This window comes from Thermobia domestica, chromosome 12 (assembly GCF_964235325.1).
Source record: "Thermobia domestica chromosome 12, izTheDome1.hap1.1, whole genome shotgun sequence".
NCBI lineage: Eukaryota > Metazoa > Arthropoda > Insecta > Zygentoma > Lepismatidae > Thermobia > Thermobia domestica.
This window is the reverse complement of record NC_137465.1, coordinates 205387430-205411458: the sequence shown is the minus strand read 5'-3', so window position 1 is coordinate 205411458 and position 24029 is coordinate 205387430. Positions and strand designations below refer to the sequence as shown.

Below are 24029 nucleotides of genomic sequence, written 5' to 3'. Positions count from 1 at the left end.
AAGTAATCAATAGCCGACAGGGAGGTAATAATTTCCTAGGAAATTTTTACCCCCTATCAAATCTTCGGATTTAAAGCCATCTTGGCCAAAGTGACTGTGTCTGTTAAGAGATACTACAGAGTGGTATCAATTTATAATATAACATTTGAGTTTGTCTTTGAAGTAATCAATAGCCGACAGGGAGGTAATAATTTCCTAGGAAATTTTTACCCACCTACCAAAACTTCGGATTTAAAGCCATCTTGGCTAAAGTGACTGTGTCTGTTAAGAGATACTACATAGTGGTATCAATTAATAATATAACATTTGAGTTTGTCTTTGAAGTAATCAATAGTCAACAGGGAGGTAATAATTTCCTAGGAAATTTTTACCCCCTACCAAATCTTCGGATTTAAAGCCATCTTGGCCACAGTGACTGTGTCTGTTAAGAGATACTACAGAGTGGTATCAATTTATAATATAACATTTGAGTTTGTCTTTGAAGTAATCAATAGCCGACAGGGAGGTAATAATTTCCTAGGAAATTTTTACCCCCCTACCAAATCTTCGGATTTAAAGCCATCTTGGCCAAAGTGACTGTGTCTGTTAAGAGATACTACAGAGTGGTATCAATTTATAATATAACATTTGAGTTTGTCTTTGAAGTAACCAATAACCGACAGGGAGGTAATAATTTCCTAGAAAATTTTTACCCCCTACCAAATCTTCGTATTTAAAGCCATCTTGGCCAAAGTGACTGTATCTGTTAAGAGATACTACAGAGTGGTATCAATTTATAATATAACATTTGTGTTTGTCTTTGAAGTAATCAATAGCCGACAGGGAGGTAATAATTTCCTAGGAAATTTTTACCCCTATCAAATCTTCGGATTTAAAGCCATCTTGGCTAAGGTGACTGTGCCTGTTAAGAGATACTACAGAGTGGTATCAATTTATAATATAACATTTGAGTTTGTCTTTGAAGTAACCAATAACCGACAGGGAGGTAATAATTTCCTAGAAAATTTTTACCCACTACCAAATCTTCGGATTTAAAGCCATCTTGGCTAAAGTGACTGTATCTATTAAGAGATACTACAGAGTGGTATTAATTTATAATGTAAGATTTGAGTTTGTGTTTGAAGTAACCAATAGCCGACAGGGAGGTAATACTTTCCTAGGAAATTTTTACCCCCCTACCAAATCTACGGATATAAAGCCATCTTGGCTAAAGTGAATGTGTCTTTTAAGAGATACTACAGAGTGGTATCAATTTATAATGTAACATTTGTATTTGTCTTTGAAGTAATCAATAGCCGACAGGGAGGTAATAATTTCCTAGGAAACTTTTACCCCCCTACCAAATCTTCGGATATAAAGCCATCTTGGCTAAAGTGACTGTGTCTGTTAAGAGATACTACTAAGTGGTATCAATTAATAATATAACATTTGTATTTGTCTTTGAAGTAATCAATAGCCGACAGGGAGGTAATAATTTCCTAGGAAATTTTTACCCCCCTACCAAATCTTCGGATATAAAGCCATCTTGGCTAAAGTGACTGTGTCTGTTAAGAGATACTACAGAGTGGTAACAATTTATAATGTAACATTTGAGTTTGTCTTTGAAGTAATCAATAACCGACAGGGAGGTAATAATTTCCTAGGAAATTTTTACCCACCTACCAAATCTTCGGATTTAAAGCCATCTTGGCTAAAGTGACTGTGTCTGTTAAGAGATACTACTTAGTGGTATCAATTTATAATATAACATTGGAGTTTGTCTTCGAAGTAATCAATAGCCGACAGGGAGGTAATAATTTCCTAGGAAATTTTTACCCCCCTACCAAATCTTCGGATATAAAGCCATCTTGGCTAAAGTGACTGTGTCTGTTAAGAGATACTACAGAGTGGTATCAATTTATGATGTAGCATTTGAGTTTGTCTTTGAAGTAATCAATAACCGACAGGGAGGTAATAATTTCCTAGGAAATTTTTACCCCCTACCAAATCTTCGGATTTAAAGCTATCTTGGCCAAAGTGACTGTGTGTGTTAAGAGATACTACATAGTGGTATCAATTTATGATATAACATTTGAGTTTGTCTTTGAAGTAATCAATAGCCGACAGGGAGGTAATAATTTCCTAGGAAATTTTTACCCCCCTACCAAATCTTCGGATTTAAAGCCATCTTGGCCAAAGTGACTGTGTGTGTTAAGAGATACTACATAGTGGTATCAATTTATGATATAACATTTGAGTTTGTCTTTGAAGTAATCAATAGCCGACAGGGAGGTAATAATTTCCTAGGAAATTTTTACCCCCCTACCAAATCTTCGGATTTAAAGCTATCTTGGCCAAAGTGACTGTGTGTGTTAAGAGATACTACATAGTGGTATCAATTTATGATATAACATTTGAGTTTGTCTTTGAAGTAATCAATAGCCGACAGGGAGGTAATAATTTCCTAGGAAATTTTTACCCCCCTACCAAATCTTCGGATTTAAAGCCATCTTGGCCAAAGTGACTGTGTGTGTTAAGAGATACTACATAGTGGTATCAATTTATGATATAACATTTGAGTTTGTCTTTGAAGTAATCAATAGCCGACAGGGAGGTAATAATTTCCTAGGAAATTTTTACCCCCTACCAAATCTTCGGATTTAAAGCTATCTTGGCCAAAGTGACTGTGTGTGTTAAGAGATACTACATAGTGGTATCAATTTATGATATAACATTTGAGTTTGTCTTTGAAGTAATCAATAGCCGACAGGGAGGTAATAATTTCCTAGGAAATTTTTACCCCCCTACCAAATCTTCGGATTTAAAGCCATCTTGGCCAAAGTGACTGTGTCTGTTAAGAGATACTACAGAGTGGTATTAATTTATAATGTAACATTTGAGTTTGTTTTTGAAGTAACCAATAACCGACAGGGAGGTAATAATTTCCTAGGAAATTTTTACCCCCCTACCAAATCTTCGGATTTAAAGCCATCTTGACCAAAGTGAGTGCATACACTGAGAGATCACATTCAATTATATGAATTTTTAATGTGACTTTTGACTTTTCCTTTGAAGTTACCAGAAACCGACAAGGGGGTAAAATTTTCCAGGGGGTAAAACTTTCCAGGGGTAAAAAATCCCTGTGACACCGGCTTTAGGAAGTGGTCCTATAATGTTACTCATGTTAGGAAATGCATGTGCACATATATAAAATGTAAAGAAAAAAAGTAATAAAAAGTGTTCGAAATTAAGGAAAACCAGGGTCTATTTTGAAAATTTTCTTCAGCTCATGCCAACCATGGTGGCGTTTCGCAGCTGGTCTATCGACCTCACATGTATAGGGGCGCTGTCGTATATTCTCGCTCCGGGAGCTGATTTTCTACAGCACGGCAGTAGTTACACTTCACACTCACAAGTTTCTTTCTTTTAAACTCAATATTATGGTTTGGTTTGGTTTAATTTGGTACAAGAAATATATTTATAAGCATGAAGTATACACGACAAACCCCGGGGAATGGGATAAATATACCCTTTCCGCCCGAAATACGAAAAAAAAAGGGTATTTAAAATGCTTGATTATAATATAAGAAACAATATTCTAAGAAAATGATATATTATAAAAAAATATCACTCTCCGAAATAAAATTGTAGATTCACCTACCGAAATTATTCGATGGGAGGCTCTTCTAACGACGCTCCTGTCCACTACTACAGACATACTAATTCAGAAACTTCAATAACAGTGTTAAACGCCAATGATCTTCAGTCGGAGTTGAGCCTACGACGAATTGCGTCTCGTAGCTTTTAACGTGTTTACCAACATTAAGAGGCAAGTGCAATGGCGGATTTAGTTCGGAATCGGGGGGCCTAGGCCCCTAAGTTTTTTTTGAGTGACAAAAATAATTAAAGCTACTATATATATATTTTGAAAGTTTATAGAAACTCATGATCAGTGCCGGATTTACGTATAAGCTAAACAAGCTATAGCTTAGGGCCCCACGCTCTTGGGAGCCCCAAAGTTAAAAAAAGAAATGAATGCACATTTCCAAAATATAAGAAAAACAATAAATAAAGTAAAATCTACATATAGCAACAGTGCTTCTTTTGTGTAGGCCTCAATGATGTAAGTAATGGGACCCCTTCTGCTAGCCTGTTCCTAATATATCACTAGTTTCTTCATTTCTGTAAGTAGGGTCCTATGTTCATCTGGACACATAAAGGGCACATTATTTTCAGTAGCTTAGGGCCCCACCAAATCTAAATCCAGCTCTGCTCATGATATACCTATGTTAGTCGGGTTCTGGCTCCCCCCCCCAGTTTTTACTTAGGTCCGCTACTGGGCAAGTGGGAAACTTCTTGTATTAAGAAAAACTAAGTTCATTCTAGAAAGTTATAGAAATGTTATTGTCTACTTGAACATGCACTATCAAGCTGCCATAGTTGTTCGTTGACTAAAAAGGACTTGGCTAGGCACTTCAAAAACTGAAAACTCCGATCAATGCACTATCTATTGTATTTAAAGTCAAACGGTGCTTATACTTCGTTCTTATAAGTATGTGCAGGAGCATACCAAGAGATTCTGGCTGTATACATATAGGGAGTCTATAAGGAGTCTACTACTGCAAGTCACTTTGTCTATGTACTATTGAGCTGGTTCTATTTCTCATTGCCCATTTTACATCCGAGAAAAGTATATGTAATTTTCAAGCACTTCCATTAATGTTCTCTCAAGGAAAAGCTGATAGAACTACGCTATTTTTATGATATAAGAAAGAAAGAGTAGAGGTGAAGTATAGAGTCAACTCTTTAAGCCACATCAATCATGTCTCTAGAGCTCCTTCGTGGTTAAGCTGTTAGCGTATGCGCTATTGGCGTGCGAGATCCGGATTCGATTCCCAGCGGGATCTCATGTGGTTCGGATTTCACGTTAATCAGTACGTCTCATATAGCCTCGCTGCTGAACGGGACGTTAAACTCAAAATCAACTCAACTCAGCTCAATCATTCCTCTGTTCAAGAACGTTTATTAAGAAAATGTTCAAATGTCTGTTCAGCTACTAAGATTTGCCAGGGTTTGAATCGGATGGATGCCCCACGAGTACGCCTCTGATGCAGACAGAACATAAGTATTAAAAGAGAGGTCCAGACTCCCTCCGTGGGTGGACCCTTGAGTTTGTGATATGCTATTACATAAATGAGATTCCAATAATCTTCAAAGAAAAGAGTGAATAGTAAACATATATAAATATATATTTCAACTTGTTATATTCATTTTCTTCAAAAACAGATGTATGTTCAATACAAAATATTATTTTCTTTTCAGTCCATAAGTGTAAAGTAAAGGCCTAAAAAACAAGTGTAAACCAATGTATATAGATGTAAACAACGTCTCACGGAGGCAGTACTCCAGATGATGGCGCTCGTTGTAAACTATTCGTTGATGCTTTCTCTCCACTTACTCTCTTAAACATTGACGCCAACTTCTTCTGTCGGTTGTAAGAGTCCAGATACCTACAAATAAATAAATACTATTATTTCTTTGCAGTGGCGGCAGTTGGACGTTAAAAGTGGGGGAGGGGGAAAGACATGATCTGAATATTTGTATATACATCTTAGTTTTCCTGGTTGTTTCTAACATTTTGTATGACAAAAGGTTGATAACTAATAGGATAATATCTTTTTCAGTTAAAATACCGTATATCTTATTTCATATTTTATTAAGTAAATTGACAAGAGCAACGCAAGTAGGTATTAGCCCTTTGCACTCTTAAACAACGAAAGCGTAAGAGGAGATTTCATTCCTTGCTCATGAACATCTTAAAATCCTGACTGTAAAACTGTGTGATGAGATTATTGAATAACAAATTTGCAAAACAAATAAATAGAAAGGATAATATTAATCATACTAATGAATAATGATGCTTGTTTTGCAAAAGTCATATTGAAACAGGTATTAATGAACAACTTAATTTTTAAATCCACACATGCTATTAAATATATGTTATTACTCTTAGAAAATGAAAGACAGTAAATACTACAAGCATATGCTACGACATTTAAAGAAATATTTGCTTTTGCAACTTCCCGAAACATGTTCGTTGCCATTAGGTGCAGTTTTCTCTTTCTTGGAGCACATCAAAACACAACAATACTTAGAATCACTCCATACTCCAGTTATACAAAATAATTCTAAAACCTAGAATTATGTTGAATTCACTAAATTTAATTGTATATACACTCGTACACCCCTAACACATCACTTCACTCGTATATTACACTACAAAACAATGGAAAATGTAGAAGTTGTTTCTTATTACGCTTTTGTTTTCTTTATTTTAGAAAGAAGAAAAGACATTTTAGGAACTGTCAATTTTTGTGCAATTAAAGAATAACTTGTGAAAGAATTTTTTTTTTTCGAAATGTTCTCTCAGTTTCAAAGCGGCTAACATATCGAGCCCTTGTAAGAAGTGAAAGTATGCTGAAATTGTTGTGCTCCAATAGGTAAATTTTGAGTTATTTTCAGTGGCAACTAAAACGCAATTCCTGTAGTTTTCTTTACTCCACGGGAAGACAACCAATACGTACTCACGGAACGGCAAATATATGGCACCATTTTTACTACGAACCAGTAATACATACAAAAACTTTAGATTTCTAAATGAAACTATATACATTAATGGGTTACTTCAAAAAAGTGCGGGGGCAACTGCCCTTCTTTGCCCCCCTAATCGCCGCCCATGTTTCATTGTGCATTCTTATTCTTGTCATTAGTCAAGAGGCCACTTACTGTTTCCGCAAAAACTTAAGCCCACTCACATGCGCAGACAGAGGCACGGGCGTCTCTGGCGGGGTGACAGTGGGACGCATCCCCACAAAAGAGTTGCGTTAAGAAGAAATAGGATAAGGACTGAAAGTATTTTATTGAAGAATTAAGGAACCAGAAGGGACACATGGATGTTACGTACGTATGTTGTTAAGAAGTAGCAATTACGTTGTATTTACAAGGTGTTTGAAAACAACACCGACAACGTTTGGGAGGGGATTCATGACACCAAGATAAGACAAAAAGTATAGATCAACCTGGGTGCACAAATGCTTCCTTTCGGAGTTATAGGCTACCGAACACATGAAAAAACAAATGAAATTTAAAAGTTTATAGCTCCAAAACTATGGGATCTACTATACTCGGGTCAAGACTCCACTTAGGAGTGCCCTATCGCAAAAAAATTTATAGAGGTAATTGATGAATACTTCAAATTATATGCTCGTAGCCAAACTCCCTCTATAAAAATTGTTGCGGAAGTACCGCCAGATTCTGAAACCTGGATATTTGGATAGGGCACATACTAGTTCTTAAGTGAAGTCTTGATCCGACTATGGCAGGTCCCATAGTTTTGGAGCTATGGACCTTTAAACTTAATTCTTTCATGTTATCGGCAGCCTATAACTCCGAAAGGGAGCATTTGTGCACCGAGGTTGGTCTTATCTTGGTGTCAGGAATCAACTTCCGAACATTGTCGGTATTGTTTTGAAACACTCTGCATATACTTTTGAAATTTATTTCTATGAATTAATTGTATTCTGAGTATAGTGGTAGTATAATGAAATTAAATAAGAGAAGCAGAGAAAGATAGCAGTTAATACATAGTATTAAAGCATATATGATAATAGCTATATCAAGAAAAAGTTGTTGAACGCGAATAGTAACAAAAAACACAGAAGTTGTCAGATCACAATCTTGTGCTAACTGAAGTAAAATTCCATTGAAAAATACGAGGAGTGATCACAAAGTAAGATTACAAAGCCTGCAGTGAAACATGTATATATTATTTCATACAACCAATACAGCCAACAGATAGTACATACATTTGGTTATTAGTCTCCATATCGGTTGAGGTATTTGTTGCATCGTGGGATATCTTTGAAGATTACATTCTAATAAAAATCCTGCTCATGCGTGTTCAACCATGAAATGTTTCACCTCCTTGTCTGAAGAGAAGTGACGACCTCCTAGGTACTCCTCCAACTGCGAGGAACAGGTAAAAGTCACTTGGAGAGAGGTCCGGGCTGTAGGGAGGGTGGTTGATGATGTCTCAGTGGTGTTAAAATTTGTTGATGCCCTGCTGGGTCGGTCACTGTGCTCCTCGTCGGTGATGTTTTCTCTACCAATTGCCAACTTTCGACACCATTGTGCGACATACTGACGAAAGACAATAGTCTCTTTGTAAACCTCTCCCAGCTACCTGTGAATTTCAGCCGCGGTTACGTCACGCCCACAGAAATCAAATAACTGAGCGGACTTCCAAAGGAGCTGCCATTTGTGTTTACATACAACTAGCGCCGTAAGTGGCGTTTGGTTGAAACTCTGCACAGTTGCCAACTCCATGTATTAAATTACCACACATTCTTCATTCCTCTATAACAGACGAAACTCATAAAAATTGGCATTGTAACCTTAGTTTCTGATCCTCCTTCGTATATTTAGCAGGAAAAGTAGGAGACAACAAGTTTGATACTAAAAAGTTTAAAGATCCGAAAGATTTGTTTGAAATTAAAAACAGATTTGTTTGAAATTTGGACGAAAAAATATGAGTCGGGAGAGAGTAGATATAGGAACTAGCTAGTTACGGGAGTATTTTGAAGTTCGTGACTTAAGTTCGGTATCATGAAGGTAGCACAACTGATAAGCATGGATATTAGAAGAAACATTTGAAACCTAGGGAAAGATAAGCATGGAAACAAAGTTAGATGAAGAACTTAAAATAACGTATACTGTATAAACTTGAATGCGTATTAAGAAGGAAAATCAATAAAGATGGGGAATAATACAACAGACGTAATGGTGACCAGAGGAAGAATAGAGGAACGTAAATGGAGGTAAATTCAACGCAAACACAGAGGTAACAAGGAAAACCGGCTACGACAATATAGAAATTAAGTATGGAAATGAGTCTTAATGAGCGAAATGCAGCTTGAGATAATGCAAAGAATACATTGAGTTGTATGACAAAAAGAATAAAATGTGGGCATTGGGATTTAAAAAGGAAACGAAGTAAACGAAATCACAACTCACGTGCGATACTAAGGGATAAGATCAAGAATACACTACGAGATGAAGAATGAAAAAAAAAAATACTTACTATACTTATTGCTTATTTTAAGAATATAGGAGAAGAAGAGGAAAAGTAATATTCGAAATTTGTAATTAAATAATGAGAGAGTGAACATAAGATTTCTCACAAAGAGTTGATACCAATGGCGGCAATTGGATGTTAAAAGTGGGGGGTGGAAAGCAAGACAAGATCTGAATACTTGTACATCAACGTTAGTTTTCCTGGTTGTTTCTAACACTTTATTTGACGAAAAGTTGTATAACTAATAGAATACTATCTTTTTCGGTTAAAATACGGTATATTGTATTTCATACTTTATTATGTAAATTGACAAGAGCAACGGAAATAGATACTAGCCCTTTGTACTCTTAAATAACGTGTAAGAAGAGATCTGATTCCTTGCTCATGAATATCTTAAAATTCTGTCTGGAAAATTGTATTATCAGATTATTTAATAACAAATTTGCAAAACAAATAAAAAGAAAGGATAAAATTAATCATAGTAATGAATAATGAGGTTTGTTTTGTAGAAGTTATATTGAAACTGGGGATTAATGAACAACTTACATTTTTAATTCCACAAATGGCATTAAATATATGTTATTACTCTTAGAAAATGAAAGACAATAAATACTACAAGCATATGCTCCCACATTTAAAGAAATACACAATTGCAATATTAATTGCTTTGAATTGCAATTTAAACGCAATTCCTGTGATTTTCTTAACTCCACAAGAAGACAAATAACCAATACGTACTCACGCAACGGTAAATATTATATGCCACCATTTTTTCCCCATGAACCAGTAATACATACAAAACTTTACATTTCCAAATAAAACTACAGAGTGGCCCAAAAGTAGGTATACAGTCCCGTACTGATCAGCTCACTGTATTTTATATCGTTTCTTATTGTTATCAAACAGGTAAACCTAGTTTCTTTATTATTTATTCTTAACGTCTTTTTACTTATAACTTAATCCCGGAACAGTCGAAGCAAGTAAATCCATAAATTAGAAAGTTATACTTGATCAATGAAAAGATGTATACCTACTTTTGGGCCACCCTATGTATACATTGAAGGGTCACTTTAAAAAAGTGGGGGCCAACTGCCCCCTTTCGGCCCCCTAATCGCCGGTCCTGGTTGATGCTTTAGTAACTAAAAAATGAAGTTATGAGAACTATAGAACTACACGGGAACACCCGTATTCAAGAACATCCAGTAGGAATTCAGTTCATAAGATGGCAATGGTAGGTTCCTCATATTGTGCCCATAGTGCATTACATTACTCGTCTTAACAGAATATGTAACTGCGAAAAGTGACTACACAACTGTTTGGATGCATAGCTGTTCGGATGATGTAGGCTAGTGTGACTTGAGAGACATAATTTCCAGAGGCGCTGGTGTTTAGACTCCGTCCCACTGTGCCCCACATGAGTTTGATAAAACTTAGGTTCAGATACCTTGAAAGCTAGAGTAGAATATGTATAACGGGACACTCCGGAACACTTCGGGTTCATCTGATGGGGTAAGGGGACGTTCATTGTGATCATGATCGGCTGTTGGAATATACACTTGATTTATCACAATATCCACTGGTTTTGCACTTAACTTTACGAACATCAAGTAGTCACTACAGCGTTCCTCCTTGGTTACAGTTTCTGCTATTTCGTTTTTCATTGCTATAACAATACCATTTCCGGCCTTAACGCCTATTACGGTATTGGACTCATCCATCTCAGGGTTAAGGGTATACAACAATTACAACACCGGGAACACCTGCTAAGCTCAGCTCTGTACCGCACCTTCAATATAGTTTGTCGAAAACCGTATTAGAAAGGAGGAATGATAAGGGCACATAAACCACGCAGATTTTCCAGGTGCGGTGTCCAACAGGTAGGATAATCTAATTCCATAAATCCAGAGTGCGGAATGAAATAACTGCAAGCTAGTCTATTAAGGGGGAGACCAGAAAGGAAAATTATAATTGCACTGTCCTTCCTGTGCGCCAACATCAAGTATTTACTTTCAAGCACATAACTATCCTAACTAGAAAACATCCAACATGAACATAATGTAAATTAAAATTGCATGACTTTTTTACTAATTTAATTTTTAGTTATGTGTACCAGAAACCGGTTGCAACACACATTTATGTTTCAGTAGCAAATGTCAATATTTCAATGATTGTTCATTCCTAGAAAAGTTAGTAAATCTGTCCATATCTGTCAAATCCACTGACATTGCGCACGAAACACACGAAAAATCGATGCGAAATACATTTTTCAACGATTCATAAACTTTTTACGAAATGTCCATCACTCCTTTGAAGCTTCTCTGTCTTGTGCAGTCATGTACCATTGTTTAATCTGAGCCGAGATTCTATGAGTTCACCTCTCAGCTAAGTCCAGGCAAGAATCCTTCGCCAATTTTTGTGACGTCGTGGCTAGTCTCTCTATAGACGTTCCTCGAAAGCACTGTTCCTTTATCCGATGCGTCATCACTCAAAGAAAGGATTTTACTCCTAAAATATCAAAGTTATCGATACTTTTTGAAGCAAACTTTTTACACTTCCCAGTAACATACGGTATTGCACTGATTTTTAGTACACTATTTAAGTAAATAGAAATACACCTGAACCGAGTCTATTGTGTATGCAATACTTTATTTCTTCCTGCATGACATTGTAGTTTTTTCAGTTCCAGAACAATTGTTCACAAACACAAACGCACTAATGAAAAGCTTCAATCATCTCCTTTCTTATTCTTCTTGTTCTAATGTTTAATCTCAACGCCAACAGATGGCAAACTAGTAGGAAACAGAACACTAACATGGAAAAACTCGTCCAAACACATTAAAGAGAAGTAGTTAATATTTACAAAATCACTGTTCCACAAGGTAAAGAAATTTGGATAAAAGACAGACCAGCTACATTATCACACTGCGAGCTAGAATACGCACCAATTATTTTGAGTAATCATCCAAGATTCGTGTACAATTTTCCATTTACACTGCACTAAAATTTTTAAAAAAAGTTATGAAGGATAATCACTTTGCTTCGGTGGACAAAATAAATTCACCATTTATTGAACTAGTTCCATACAATATTTTGAACATAGTTGATTAATCTCCTCTAGAGTTTATGGAACATTACTTGCAACTTCACACAAGAACAAGACATCATTCACAAATTCCATACGCAAAAATTCATTAAGAACTTTCGCCAGGTGATTACATCATCAGATGAAAATTTTCTTGCACTCGAAAGAAACGTAAACAAAAACGTAAAATCTATTTCGATGAAAAATGAGACGGATGTTTATATATTCGGTGCTGATAAACGTATTTTAATTTATATGATAGTTGATTTCATTTTTTACAACTAAACTTCTTCACCAAGGTTTACAAACTAATTCAAGTAAAATGAGCAATAAAATAAATATGGATTTTACTAAACAATATTACTTTTTGCAACTAATGTTCTTCACCAAGGTTTACAAACTAATTCAAGTAAAATGAACAATAAAATAAATATGGATTTCACTAAACAATATTACTTTTTACAACTAATGTTCTTCACCAAAGTTTACAAACTAATTCAAATAAAATGAACAATAAAATAAATATGGATTTCACTAAACAATATTACTTTTTACAACTAATCTTCTTCACCAAGGTTTACAAACTAATTCAAGTAAAATGAACAAAAAAATAAATATGGATTTCATTTAACAATATTACTTTTTACAACTAATCTTCTTCACCAAGGTTTACAAACTAATTCAAGTAAAATGAACAATAAAATAAATATGGATTTTACTAAACAATATTACTTTTTACAAACAATCTTCTTCACCAAGGCTTACAAACTAATTCAAGTAAAATGAACAAGAAAATAATTATGGATTTTCCTAAACAATATTACTTTTTAAAACTAAAATTTTCCCCAAGATTTACAAACTAATTCAAGTGAAATGAACAATAAAGTAAATATGGATTTTACTAAACAATATTACTTTTTACAACTAAGCTTCTTCATCAAGGTTTAGAAACTAATTCAAGTAAAATGATAAAAATAAATAAGTAAGTACATAAATAAATATGGATTTTACTAAACACACCTTCCATGATATGCTGTACTATTACGATATGCGTTTGCCTCTACTCATAGACATATCGAAATCTTTACAACTAAAGGAACACAAAATAAAAATAAATTGCAAACTGAAAAATTCTCTTTGAAACGACTTTTGAAATATTATAACTTTTCTTATCTTTTTTCACGCAAATAAAATATCAATGGTCCGTAATAAAAGACAATTGAATCGACGAGTTCTAAAACCAGTCATTTCCACATTTTTAGCAAATTGAGATTATTGCACTTTCCAGCTCAACTGATTTAGACACGCATTTAGTTTGAAAATAAGTAATCTCCCCCCACTGGTTATAGAAGATATTGTACATCGAAATCTCCATTTAGTCCGAAAACATGCGATATCCTGGAGATAACTTGTTCTCGAACTAAACTTGAAATATGCTACCAGATTTCACCACATTCGATAGAATTGAAATCATACAGTCGTGAGATTTTTAATGTTTTTGCCTGGACAGTTTGAAGCTATTCATCACTTTCTTCCACTACGTGGGCATTTAGTCAACCCTTGTGACCGTGATTTTGGGGTTGTGTACAGAAAAATTCAAAGGGAAGACCGTATATACATTTCTCAACAATATGCCACACTGATAGAATCATCATCCACATTACAGAAGTTCATTGTAGAGGAGATGACAACAAATATGATACTTGATTTCAAAAGCTGATTGCCAGAGTATAAGAAACTGTATTATCAACAAATTCCTATCAAAAAACAAGAAATGAGAAACAGCAATTTCAAGTGCCTAATTATGCAGTTTTAGTTACAAAAGCTCAATTCCTGGTGAAGTTGAGGTGTCATTTTATTGGTGGTTTATGCACATTCAGGTTTGCTCTGTTTAAAATAAGTCTACAACAAATTGTCATAATTCCGAAGAGGGGGTCATAACTACACTCTTAGTTTGCTACTTGTTATAAGCATGATTCAAAAGGATATCTGACCTTATAGACTTAATTTAGCTATTCGTTTACTGTTAATACTATTACAGCGAGAGACAAAACCATATTTATATAATCTGTAGCGTATGTGGAACGTTTATTTCAAGCTGTAGATAAAGAATGAATAATATTTTTATTTGTTTAATATTAATGTAAAGCATATTTTCCTGTTTTGTACGAAAACAAGTCGTCTCCAATTTTTATTTTTATTTATTTATTTATTTATTTATTTATTTATTTTTTGTTAATGAAACAAAATGGGTTATTATTACAACAAAGTGTTGGAATATTATGTAAACAGCCATATTCTACGGCCAAAAAATGAAAACAGCTCTATATGTAAGATGCATATTGACTAATTTAGTTTTCTGTCTCTCCTGTAAAATTAGTTTCGATAGAGATGACTGGTTTTCGAACTCAATGATTCAATTACAATCATGAAATTTTCATCTTATGCAAAAGAAATTACTCACAAATTCATTACACCGGAAGGTTAACACATAAAATATAAAAATAATGTTAGCTTGTTCTAAACTGCATAATATTAGCTTAATACGAACAACAATATTTCTAAATACATTTTGAAAACATTTCAAAAACATCGTAAACATACAAGCAAACTACATTTAATAGAGAGTATTCTTATAAAGAACGTCTTTACACAAGAATCAGCTATATCATACTATTTGTCAAACGAATATTTTAATAAACAAGTTGAGAAATAAAATAGACAAATATATTCAAATCGCTTTTAATATCTACATTAAATATCAATTGTACTATCTTTCCCAACTAAAACATGATAAATTAAGTAAAAACATTACAATATAATGCAAAGAAATAAATTATCTTATTTTTAAATTTTCAACAGATGCAGAATACATCCCAAAACATCTCTTTCGTACTGTTACAATAAGAGAAGGACAAAACAGTAGATGGCTCACCACACCATAGTACCGAAGCACCTATCTTCTTAAGGTATAAATGTTATTAATGTTATTAGTTGCACCTTACCCCATATGAATGGCAACAAGACCTGTTAGTAAGATAGGATCTAGAAAGAATACTTAAAGTAGACCCATAGGTTATAAACAAAATTAGAGATAGTGCCATTCTAACTTATATACATTTGTTTTCGTTGTGTTTCCATTCACACACAGATTTACATGTTCAATATTAACATGTACAGTAAGGGACACTTCTGGATGGTACACTCATATGGAAATTTACGGCAAAAGTGTACCATCCAGAAGTGTCCCTTACTGTACAACATTGTATAACAAAGTTACATAACCATATAAATCATTGGGGGACTCAGTTTATATTGAAGGAGTCACCAGATCTTAAGGTCGGTTGCGATAGCCTGTCGCAAAAGCTTTAGTGACAGTGCATGGACACTAACACAAGTGTTATGGAAAGAGATATATTCTTTCACGATTTTTTTTACTCGTTAGGTCTATTCAATTTAGGATTGACCAGATGATTTAGGACCAACTTCGAACTAATAAATAATTTTCAGTGCAGTTTTCCAATGTTGGGTAATATTACGTTCCTTTTATCTTAAAGTTATCTCGAATAACTTGCGCCTAACAAATGTTAGCGTTTTCACTTTTTGTGCAGGAATATCGGGTTAGATACCTGGTGGAGATATATGGTACGTGTATTGTGTCATGTTTAGCTGCAGTTGCACAAGAGACATGTAACCTTGGTGTTGCTAACACTCCAAGGAAGTCTGAGCATTTACAGGGCTGTGGTAGCTCAGCGGTAGCTGGTGGGCAAGGGCGCCCATCAGGGGAGCAAGGTGGGGCGCTCGCCCCCTAAGAGGAAATAGTACTTGGGAATATCGAAAGCCCAATAGAATTTTTACATTAGTTATAGCAAAATTTGAAACTATATTTGAAACCTCGCTTATATTTGCCCCCCCCCTTGGAAACCACAACATGGGCGTCCTTACCGGTGGGTATAGCCGAGTAGACTGAGGCGTTAGGTCGACGATTGAGACGTGAAGCACATTTGGGGTTCAAATCCCTCTGAAGAGCATGGTCGGAATTTTAACTGTCCTCCATATTTCTGTGTTCGCGTCCCTGTCGTGATGGGGAATCATCGAAAGTACGTGAGATGGTAATATCCCGGTTGTGGCGAATTTTTAACACAAAAAAGGTAGAGAGTTCACCTTTGGTGCGTAGGATCCCTGGTTCGATCCCAGCTTGCGCCAAGTGAGTTTGTGGTGGACAAATACCGTGTGCTTGGGTTTCCTCGGGGTTCTCCCATTTCCCCCAACTTTCTTGATTCCACATTCAACTAGATATTTCATTTCATTTCTTTTTTCTGAACATAATTTAATCTACTCCTTAAAAAGCTATCTATAAAAGGTTACTTGTATTTGCGAGTAAGTAGCAGTACTACCACGTTGATGAGTTGAGTTGATTTTCAGTTTAAAATCCGTTTCAGCAGCGAGGCTACACGAGACGGGACCTACTGATTAACGTGGAATCTGAACAACATGAGCTCCCGCTGGGAATCGAATGCGGGTCTCCCATCCCAAAGACGCGTACGCTAACTGTTTAGCCAAGAAGGAGCTCCCCAGTATCACCATGTGAAAGAATTTACTTTGGGTGGCTTGATACTTTCTCAAATTAATATTGAAACCGGAAGTAGTAGTAGATTTCTATCATTTCCGGTTTTAGTACAGAAATTAGACTGGAGATTGAATATATTCAAAGGACACTTAATTGATTACAGAAGGCCGCTTTTCACTATTACCGTTTTTACTTTATAGCGTTCAACTTTAAATCCGAAAGTCGTTGATTTCTGCCATAATGGTTTGAATAGAAAAACAGAGATGGTACCCGTTCTTAAAAAGCTAAATCAATTCTACAAAACCCCTACCTCTGGTAGTTTTTGTTCTTTGTAGATCAATATTGAAACCGGAAGTTGTAGTAGATTTTTATCATTTCCGGTTTAGTAGAGAGGTAAGAATTAAGATGATACGTATTTTGGGACGCTTGTTAGCGTTTTTGCTCTATAGATCAGTGAAGGAATGGGTCATGAGTTACGACTTCTGTCCGGGTCTAGTTCTCGATTCTCAGATCCAATGACATACACTGACCCGACAGACCCGATGATCCAAAACAAGGCGAAATATTGTCTGTGTAGCATAACAGCACAATTTTATAGTCGACTAATGATGTTCACTGCTCTAGTTTAAACAAATATTTGTTTAATTTTCAGCGTGAGATTTCTTACGATACTATATTTTGAATATAATTTTAGTGATGTTTATTCGTTTTCCCATACATAATTTTTCTACATAACCTATATAGAAGAATTAACAAAAAACTTTTGATTCAGCGGTACATTTTATATTCTGAACGATAAGTTTTACAGGTCGATTGACTTTGACAATCCTTGATAAGAAAAACAGGTAACTTACAGTTTCTGTGTTTCTGGCGCGTTTGCACTCTAAACAAGCTTGTACCGGTAGTTATCTTTCAGTGCATTGTTCGATATATACAGACGTAAACAACAAACGAGAACATAAGCTATCTAGTGAGAAGACAACGAGAGAGGAGAGAATCATATTTGTGAGAATTGGATTAGTAACTTCACCATACTTCCGATTTGTATGATGACGTTTCATCTTCGGGTCGTACCGGGACACTCTGCGTCATGGATTTATTCGTTTCACTCTAGGTCACGCGTCTGTCGTGAACTTGGACTTCGATTTGAGTTTAGTGTCCCGTTCAGCAGCTAGGCTATATGAGACGTGGACCTACAATTTAACGAGAGAACCTAATCACATGAGAATCCGCCGGGAATCAAACTCGGGTTTACCACGCCACAGGCACGTATAAGTTGACCACATGGATCATGAGTCTGTCCGGATCACCGAATCTGGTGGGTCATGGGTCTGACTACCTATGGTTCTTCCTCGTTTGGTTTATGAAGTTCGTGACCCATTATATCTATAGAAATCAAAGTTAAAATCGGAATTCATTGATTCCTACCACTTCCGGTTTGAATAAATCACGAGAGAAGATGGCACATATTCTAAGAATGACAAATTGATTAAGATATCGCTTCTCGCTATCTGTTATCGTTTTTGCTCTTTAGCTATCAACCGGGGGCGCGGTGGCTCAGTGGTAGAGCGTTCACCTCCAGTGCTTGGGGTCCCTAGTTCGAACCCAGCTCGCGCCGTGTGGACTTTGTGGTAGACAAACACCGTGCTCGTGGGTTTTCTCGGGGCTATCCCGTTTCCTTCCACTTTCTTCATTCCACCATTTCACTCATCTCTCATAATCACCGTTTCTTTTAGCCTAACCGGCATAACTGTGGGACGTGAAACTTAAAGATTTCATTTCATTTCATTTATCTATCAACCCTAAAACCTCTTTTGCTTGAATATCACTACTATCAATGGACTCTGTTTTTAATTTTTGATCCTGGACAACATTAATGGTGATCCATCAACTAGCCTTGAAATGTTTTGTCTTCGGACAGACATTTCTTGTCCCTCAGACGGACGGACACACAGGGTAAATATATGAAGGAGCTTTTGTTCCATAAAGTGAGCTCCTTAGAAACTAAAAAGTTACCGGAGAAGATGCTCATAATGAGTAATCAGTTAATAATTATAAGAATGTATAAATTAGAATGTTTATACTTTGGTATAAACCAACCTTTCCAGATCTTCCAGCTTCTTCACTTCTCTCTTAATGTGTTTCAAGTAGCCCCAGCGCAACCTCTGCAATAAATGCGAGTAGCTTGCCGTGCTGGTGGGCTTCATCTCGGGATCTGTAACTGAATACAAACATAAAGAACATTGTAATGTACCACAAAGATCATAGTAATATATCGTCTTTAGTTGTAACAAACAATAAAAACTATTCGACTTACTAATCCCTAAATCATTCCCTAGTGCCAAAAAACAACTTGCAAACCGCTTGCCGTAAGCTTGCATTGCAAGTTGGCCAAGCTTGTATCCACCTCGATTGGAAAGTGTGCACAAGCTGGATTCCAGTAACGAAGTTACATGGAAGAAACCTTGTATTCAGTGTTCCATGCAAGCTTGATATAAGCGTTTTACGCTGAAGGCAAGTCAATTGCCAATGAACGGCCAGTCATGCTATGATGCTCTGCGAAGGGTCTAAAGCATCGCTTCCAAGTACAACCAAAGGTAGGTTGTATCAAATCACGCGTTAAAAGTGCAAGCGCTGAAAGCTAAAAGCCAAGCACGCGCCAACTGGCCGAAAACTTTCTTGCTACTTGGTTATTAGTCTAAATAAGAGTAGAAAGAGAACCAAATAATTGGTATGAACTAAGTATAGTATCATTAAAAGCACAGCAATGGCTACGGATTTTAATCGATCTTAACCCTTTAGAGACGACTGTGGCAACACAGCCGATCATTCCATTGTGTACGAGTGTGGTATATATACAAAATGACATATACACACAATATCTGGACGTAGAGAAAGGATGTACTTTATAAGCTCTATTTGCATTTAATTTGTCAAATAAGTCATTCCAAGTCGTTTCTTTCCTTTTGCTATCGTAAAGGATCGCCAAACCAGTCCCGAAAGGGTTAAGTTGTGTAGGGGTATTCAGGTTGAGTTGAGTTGATTTTGAGTTTAACGTCCCGTTCAGCAGCGAGGCTATATGAGACGTGGACCTACTGATTAACGTGGACTCCGAACCACTTGAGCTCCCGCCGGGAATTGAACCCAGGTCTCCCGCACCAAAGGCGCGTACGCTAACCGCTTAGCCACGAAAGAGCTTCAGGGGTATTCAGGGCAGGATACACTCTCGTAATTTCAAATCGGTTCAAGGAATGGAACTATATCTTGGGTGGTGGAGTAATGAAATAAGGTTCACCAGAGAGGATGTAGCAAAATCACATGAGTCATTTTGAAATCTATAAGCCTGGATTCAGTTTGAACATTTTAAATAGTGGGCTTATGCGATATATATATATTTTTCAATCGGAAATCATAAGTAATTTTTGATATAAATTTATTTATATGGGAGTTATTAATTGTAAAAGTAAGGAAATGTCCTACATTACATGCTTTCTGTTGCTGAGCACCCAATGTCTGTCTTTTTATTTTTTTTCAGTCCTCTAATTTCATCCCAGCAGCTGTGAATCCCAGCAGCATAGGGTCCAGAATATGTCAATTAACATGAAGCGAATTGTCAATTTTCACCTAGTACACAAAGGATTTAAAACATTCGCTGAGATGAAAGTCAAGAAGCTTAAGATTTAAACTGCAGCGACCACCCGATCCTACCCATTTAATGGCGTATTAACTGGTCATCCACATAGCACGAGATGTACCACCTTTGCTGGGATATGATAGAAAGAAAAAGCAATTCGAACCAACGCGTATCTAATACTAATGATTGCGCAACTTGTAAAAGGTCGTTGAAGGTCGTAATTAACATGTTTTTGTATTTATAAACCAAGATAGAGATTCGGAAGAGGAGAACGAAGATAAGTTTATTCTTACATGGATTACTGCTTATTCCACTGCTACTTCCGTACACAGCCTCGGTCTGGCCAGGGCAGGAGGGCAGGGATCCGTTGGATTACTGCTTATTCCACTGCTACTTCCGTACACAGCCTCGGTCTGGCCAGGGCAGGAGGGCAGGGATCCGTGCCGGGGCCCTCTTTAAATATGTATATAATATTGACAAGCATTGGAAGTAAGATAAAATATGTCTGTTGTGTTCGAGCATAGTTACTCATTGTAGTTTGTTCCGTTCACAGAGTTCAGTGGTCCCAATATTGAATGGAGAATTGCAATAAAACTAATGTATTATAAAGTCCTGTTTGGGGTCCTTTGTTTGTGGCCTAGGAAGAATATATTTCAACGTATGAAGAATGGAGCCCCAGTATCATATCGTCTAAATGTGTATTGGGGCCCCTGAGCCCCCTGTTCGTCGTTTGACAAGTTATTGCAACACCATAAAGGAACAGAACAGGTTCCACCCTGGGGCTCTATTACTACGCGTAAATGAAGCTGACAGCTTTATATATATATATAACACCCCACCGCAAAGGTTTTACAAGACTGTTAAACTTTACTACTATTACTACTACTACTACTACTACTAATAATAATAATAGTAAGCCGGTATTCATTAGAAGGTGCGTAGGGAAGGGAAGATGGGGCCGTCCAAGTGAGGCTTCTGCGGGGTCCTATACCCCCAGTCCAACAGTGAGAGTGTATGAAGACTTTCCCCACTTTATCCATAATATTAATTTATAAATAAGATGGAGGAGCCGAAGTGGCTCAGTAGTAGATAAATTCAGTCTTGGGAAGTAACGTAATGCAAACAACGCGTTACTTTTTAAGTAACGTTTCCTAGTAACTCGTTACATTTTTCCAAAGTAACTGTAACGGTAACGCGTTACATTTTTCCAAAGTAACTGTAACGGTAACGCGTTACATTTTTCCAAAGTAACTGTAACGGTAACGCGTTACAAATTTTTAAGTAACGTACCTAGTTTGCGTTACTTTTTCGCGTTACATTTCGGATAAGTAACTACAATATACGTATGTATATTTTTTTTTCGGAAACAAATGTTCGGAAACAAACGTTTGTAAGTCACCGACACACAAAGAAAAAACCCACGGAGTTGTGTTACCGTCATTCATGAACCCGCTACCTCTCGGTTTCAGTTTATCGACGAGCAAATCCGTCATTTGACGTAAGCATTGGGTAACATCATATTCCTATGTTTCATAGGCATTAATGTCAGGTAACCTTCTCATTTGCCATTTTCTCATCTCAAGACTGTGTGAAATGTGGATATTCAAAAAATCGTATCCAGGCATGCAACAGATAGGTCAAAACGATATTTTCGCGGGCCATGTTCCGTTTGCTTGTTTGCCAAGTCCAAATTGTTCATTTTAAATGGCTTAGTTCCGCACACACATCAATATTGCGAAAGAGTGTCAAAGTATTGCATATCTTTCCATCCACCATTGTCGTAATCATGTGCGTCACCACACATACATCTATTTCATTCACGGACACTGTTGTTGGTTGAAGTTCTGATACCTGTCCTTCAATGATGTGTATTTCTTGTCTTGCTAATTCTTTTGTCTGCTCCTTGTACATTAGTTTGATTGGACAACATAATTTTGTCGACGAAGGGCGTGGGTTGCGCCTCAATATCAGCCTTTTGTTACATTCTTGGTCACAATAAAGCTGCAACGGTACCATTGAGATTAGAAGTATGTCAGAGTTACTTTAAGCAATAGTATCTGTGAATACCTGTATTCGTTGTGTCCAGTACTACCATCACAACCCTACTTGCAGATAAAGTTCGCCATTCCTCTTCTGTGTATGGCACTGGAAGAAGCATAGAGGATCTATAAGATATTTTAGTCTTTGTGGCTCTCCGAGGGCTGGTTTCTGTAATCATTTTTACAATGGGAGTTGTGTCCCACTGACCCCAAGTTTGGAGAGAATATTTTGCAGTGTACAGTATTTCTTCCTGGTTGTCTGATTTTACTAACACCTTCACTTTCAATTACTTTCATCTCTCTATACATTGCCCAAATAGTTTTTTCGACCTTTTAATCTTTCATGCTGATAGACCAGATGTGAACATTCGAACAAAGCACTCACTTTTGGGGCAAATTTTAATAGTTTATCAAGCCAGTCATTATACACCTTGAAAATTCGGTCTTTCGTTCTGGAACATTTCTTCCACTGCTTGCTAAAATCATTGAAGAATGTCCACACAACCACATACGCACCACAACTCAGTATGTTCTCTGCAGCATCGTCTGTTTCTAGTTTCTTGTAGACACAAGTTGCAAGTGTACTCTTGGTTTCTATGTTGTTCTGTAGCAAGTCGAACAGCTCCCGCCGTGTCACGGAAGCCATCATTATAGCTGCGGATTGTTGCATTTGCAAAGAAATATAAGGAAAAGGGGCAGTTAGGGGCAAATATTTATTTCGACAACTTAAGAGTGAACACTTCAGCAAAACAATTGTGTAACTTTCACAGTGCTATTACGTGCCATTTGAATTATAACTCTACATAAAGACGGAGAAGCTTCGTTTTATAGGTTTATTTCACGGGATACGAAGTTGATGGATGTTGTAGACACTAAAGCTAAGTGTAGTGACCGTACATGAGCTACATTCAAAGTAAATATATGTATGAGAAATAGTAACGCTAGAAAATGTATTATTTCAAGTAGTTTTGTCCACGACGTATAGTCGAAAACAAACATTGACACGGAAGTGCTAAAAAGTATGCAACATATTCAAACAGAAAGGTCAACATTGGAAGGTTCTACTCGTGCCCTTGTTTATTTCTCGTGACTAAGGGTATTGAAAACATAAAGACCATTGTATGTGACATCATCACAAAGTGTATGACATTCGGATCATAAAAACAGTTTTTTCCGGCCAGATTGGCATTTTTGTCCACTGTGCATCGGCTCGAGCTGGCGTAGTTGGGATGAGCCATCTGCTCAGTTTGGCTTAAGTGAGCCGAGGGCTCTAACCTACTCGGTTGTGTGAGCTGTTGGCTTGGCTCACTTCTCGGTTCAGGTCGATAGTGAATGAGCTGTGAGCCGAGTTGCTCGAGTCGTTGACAATTTTAAATCTGGGCCGAGCAGTTTTGAAGATATTAGGCCAGCGCCCTATAACTTTTAACAATGTTTGGCTCGAGCCCGAATATTCAACATAGACCCTCAACCCAAATTCAGAAGCTTGTGAACAATGTCCTTGACTCCTATACTTCACGCCAACAAAGGTTGGCAATCAACTAGCTTTTTAGTATTCAAATACTAGCTTTTTAGAATACAAATCGCCTATCTTT

The 24029-nt window shown here is 36.6% G+C and overlaps 1 protein-coding gene across 2 annotated transcripts in view; it reads right to left on the bottom strand.

Annotated features, from left to right (window-relative positions):
- Window positions 1–5209: 5209 nt before the first annotated feature.
- Window positions 5210–24029, bottom strand: part of LOC145666969 (uncharacterized) — a 66142-nt gene continuing 47322 nt past the window's right edge. For both annotated transcript variants that reach the window (XM_081734611.1, XM_081734612.1), the window contains exons 3-4: window positions 18865–18985; window positions 5210–5489 (exon numbers count right to left, since the gene is read on the bottom strand). In XM_081734611.1, the coding sequence (XP_081590737.1) occupies window positions 5369–5489; window positions 18865–18985 (242 nt within the window). In that variant the 3' untranslated portion in view covers window positions 5210–5368. The remainder of the gene's footprint in view (window positions 5490–18864; window positions 18986–24029) is intronic.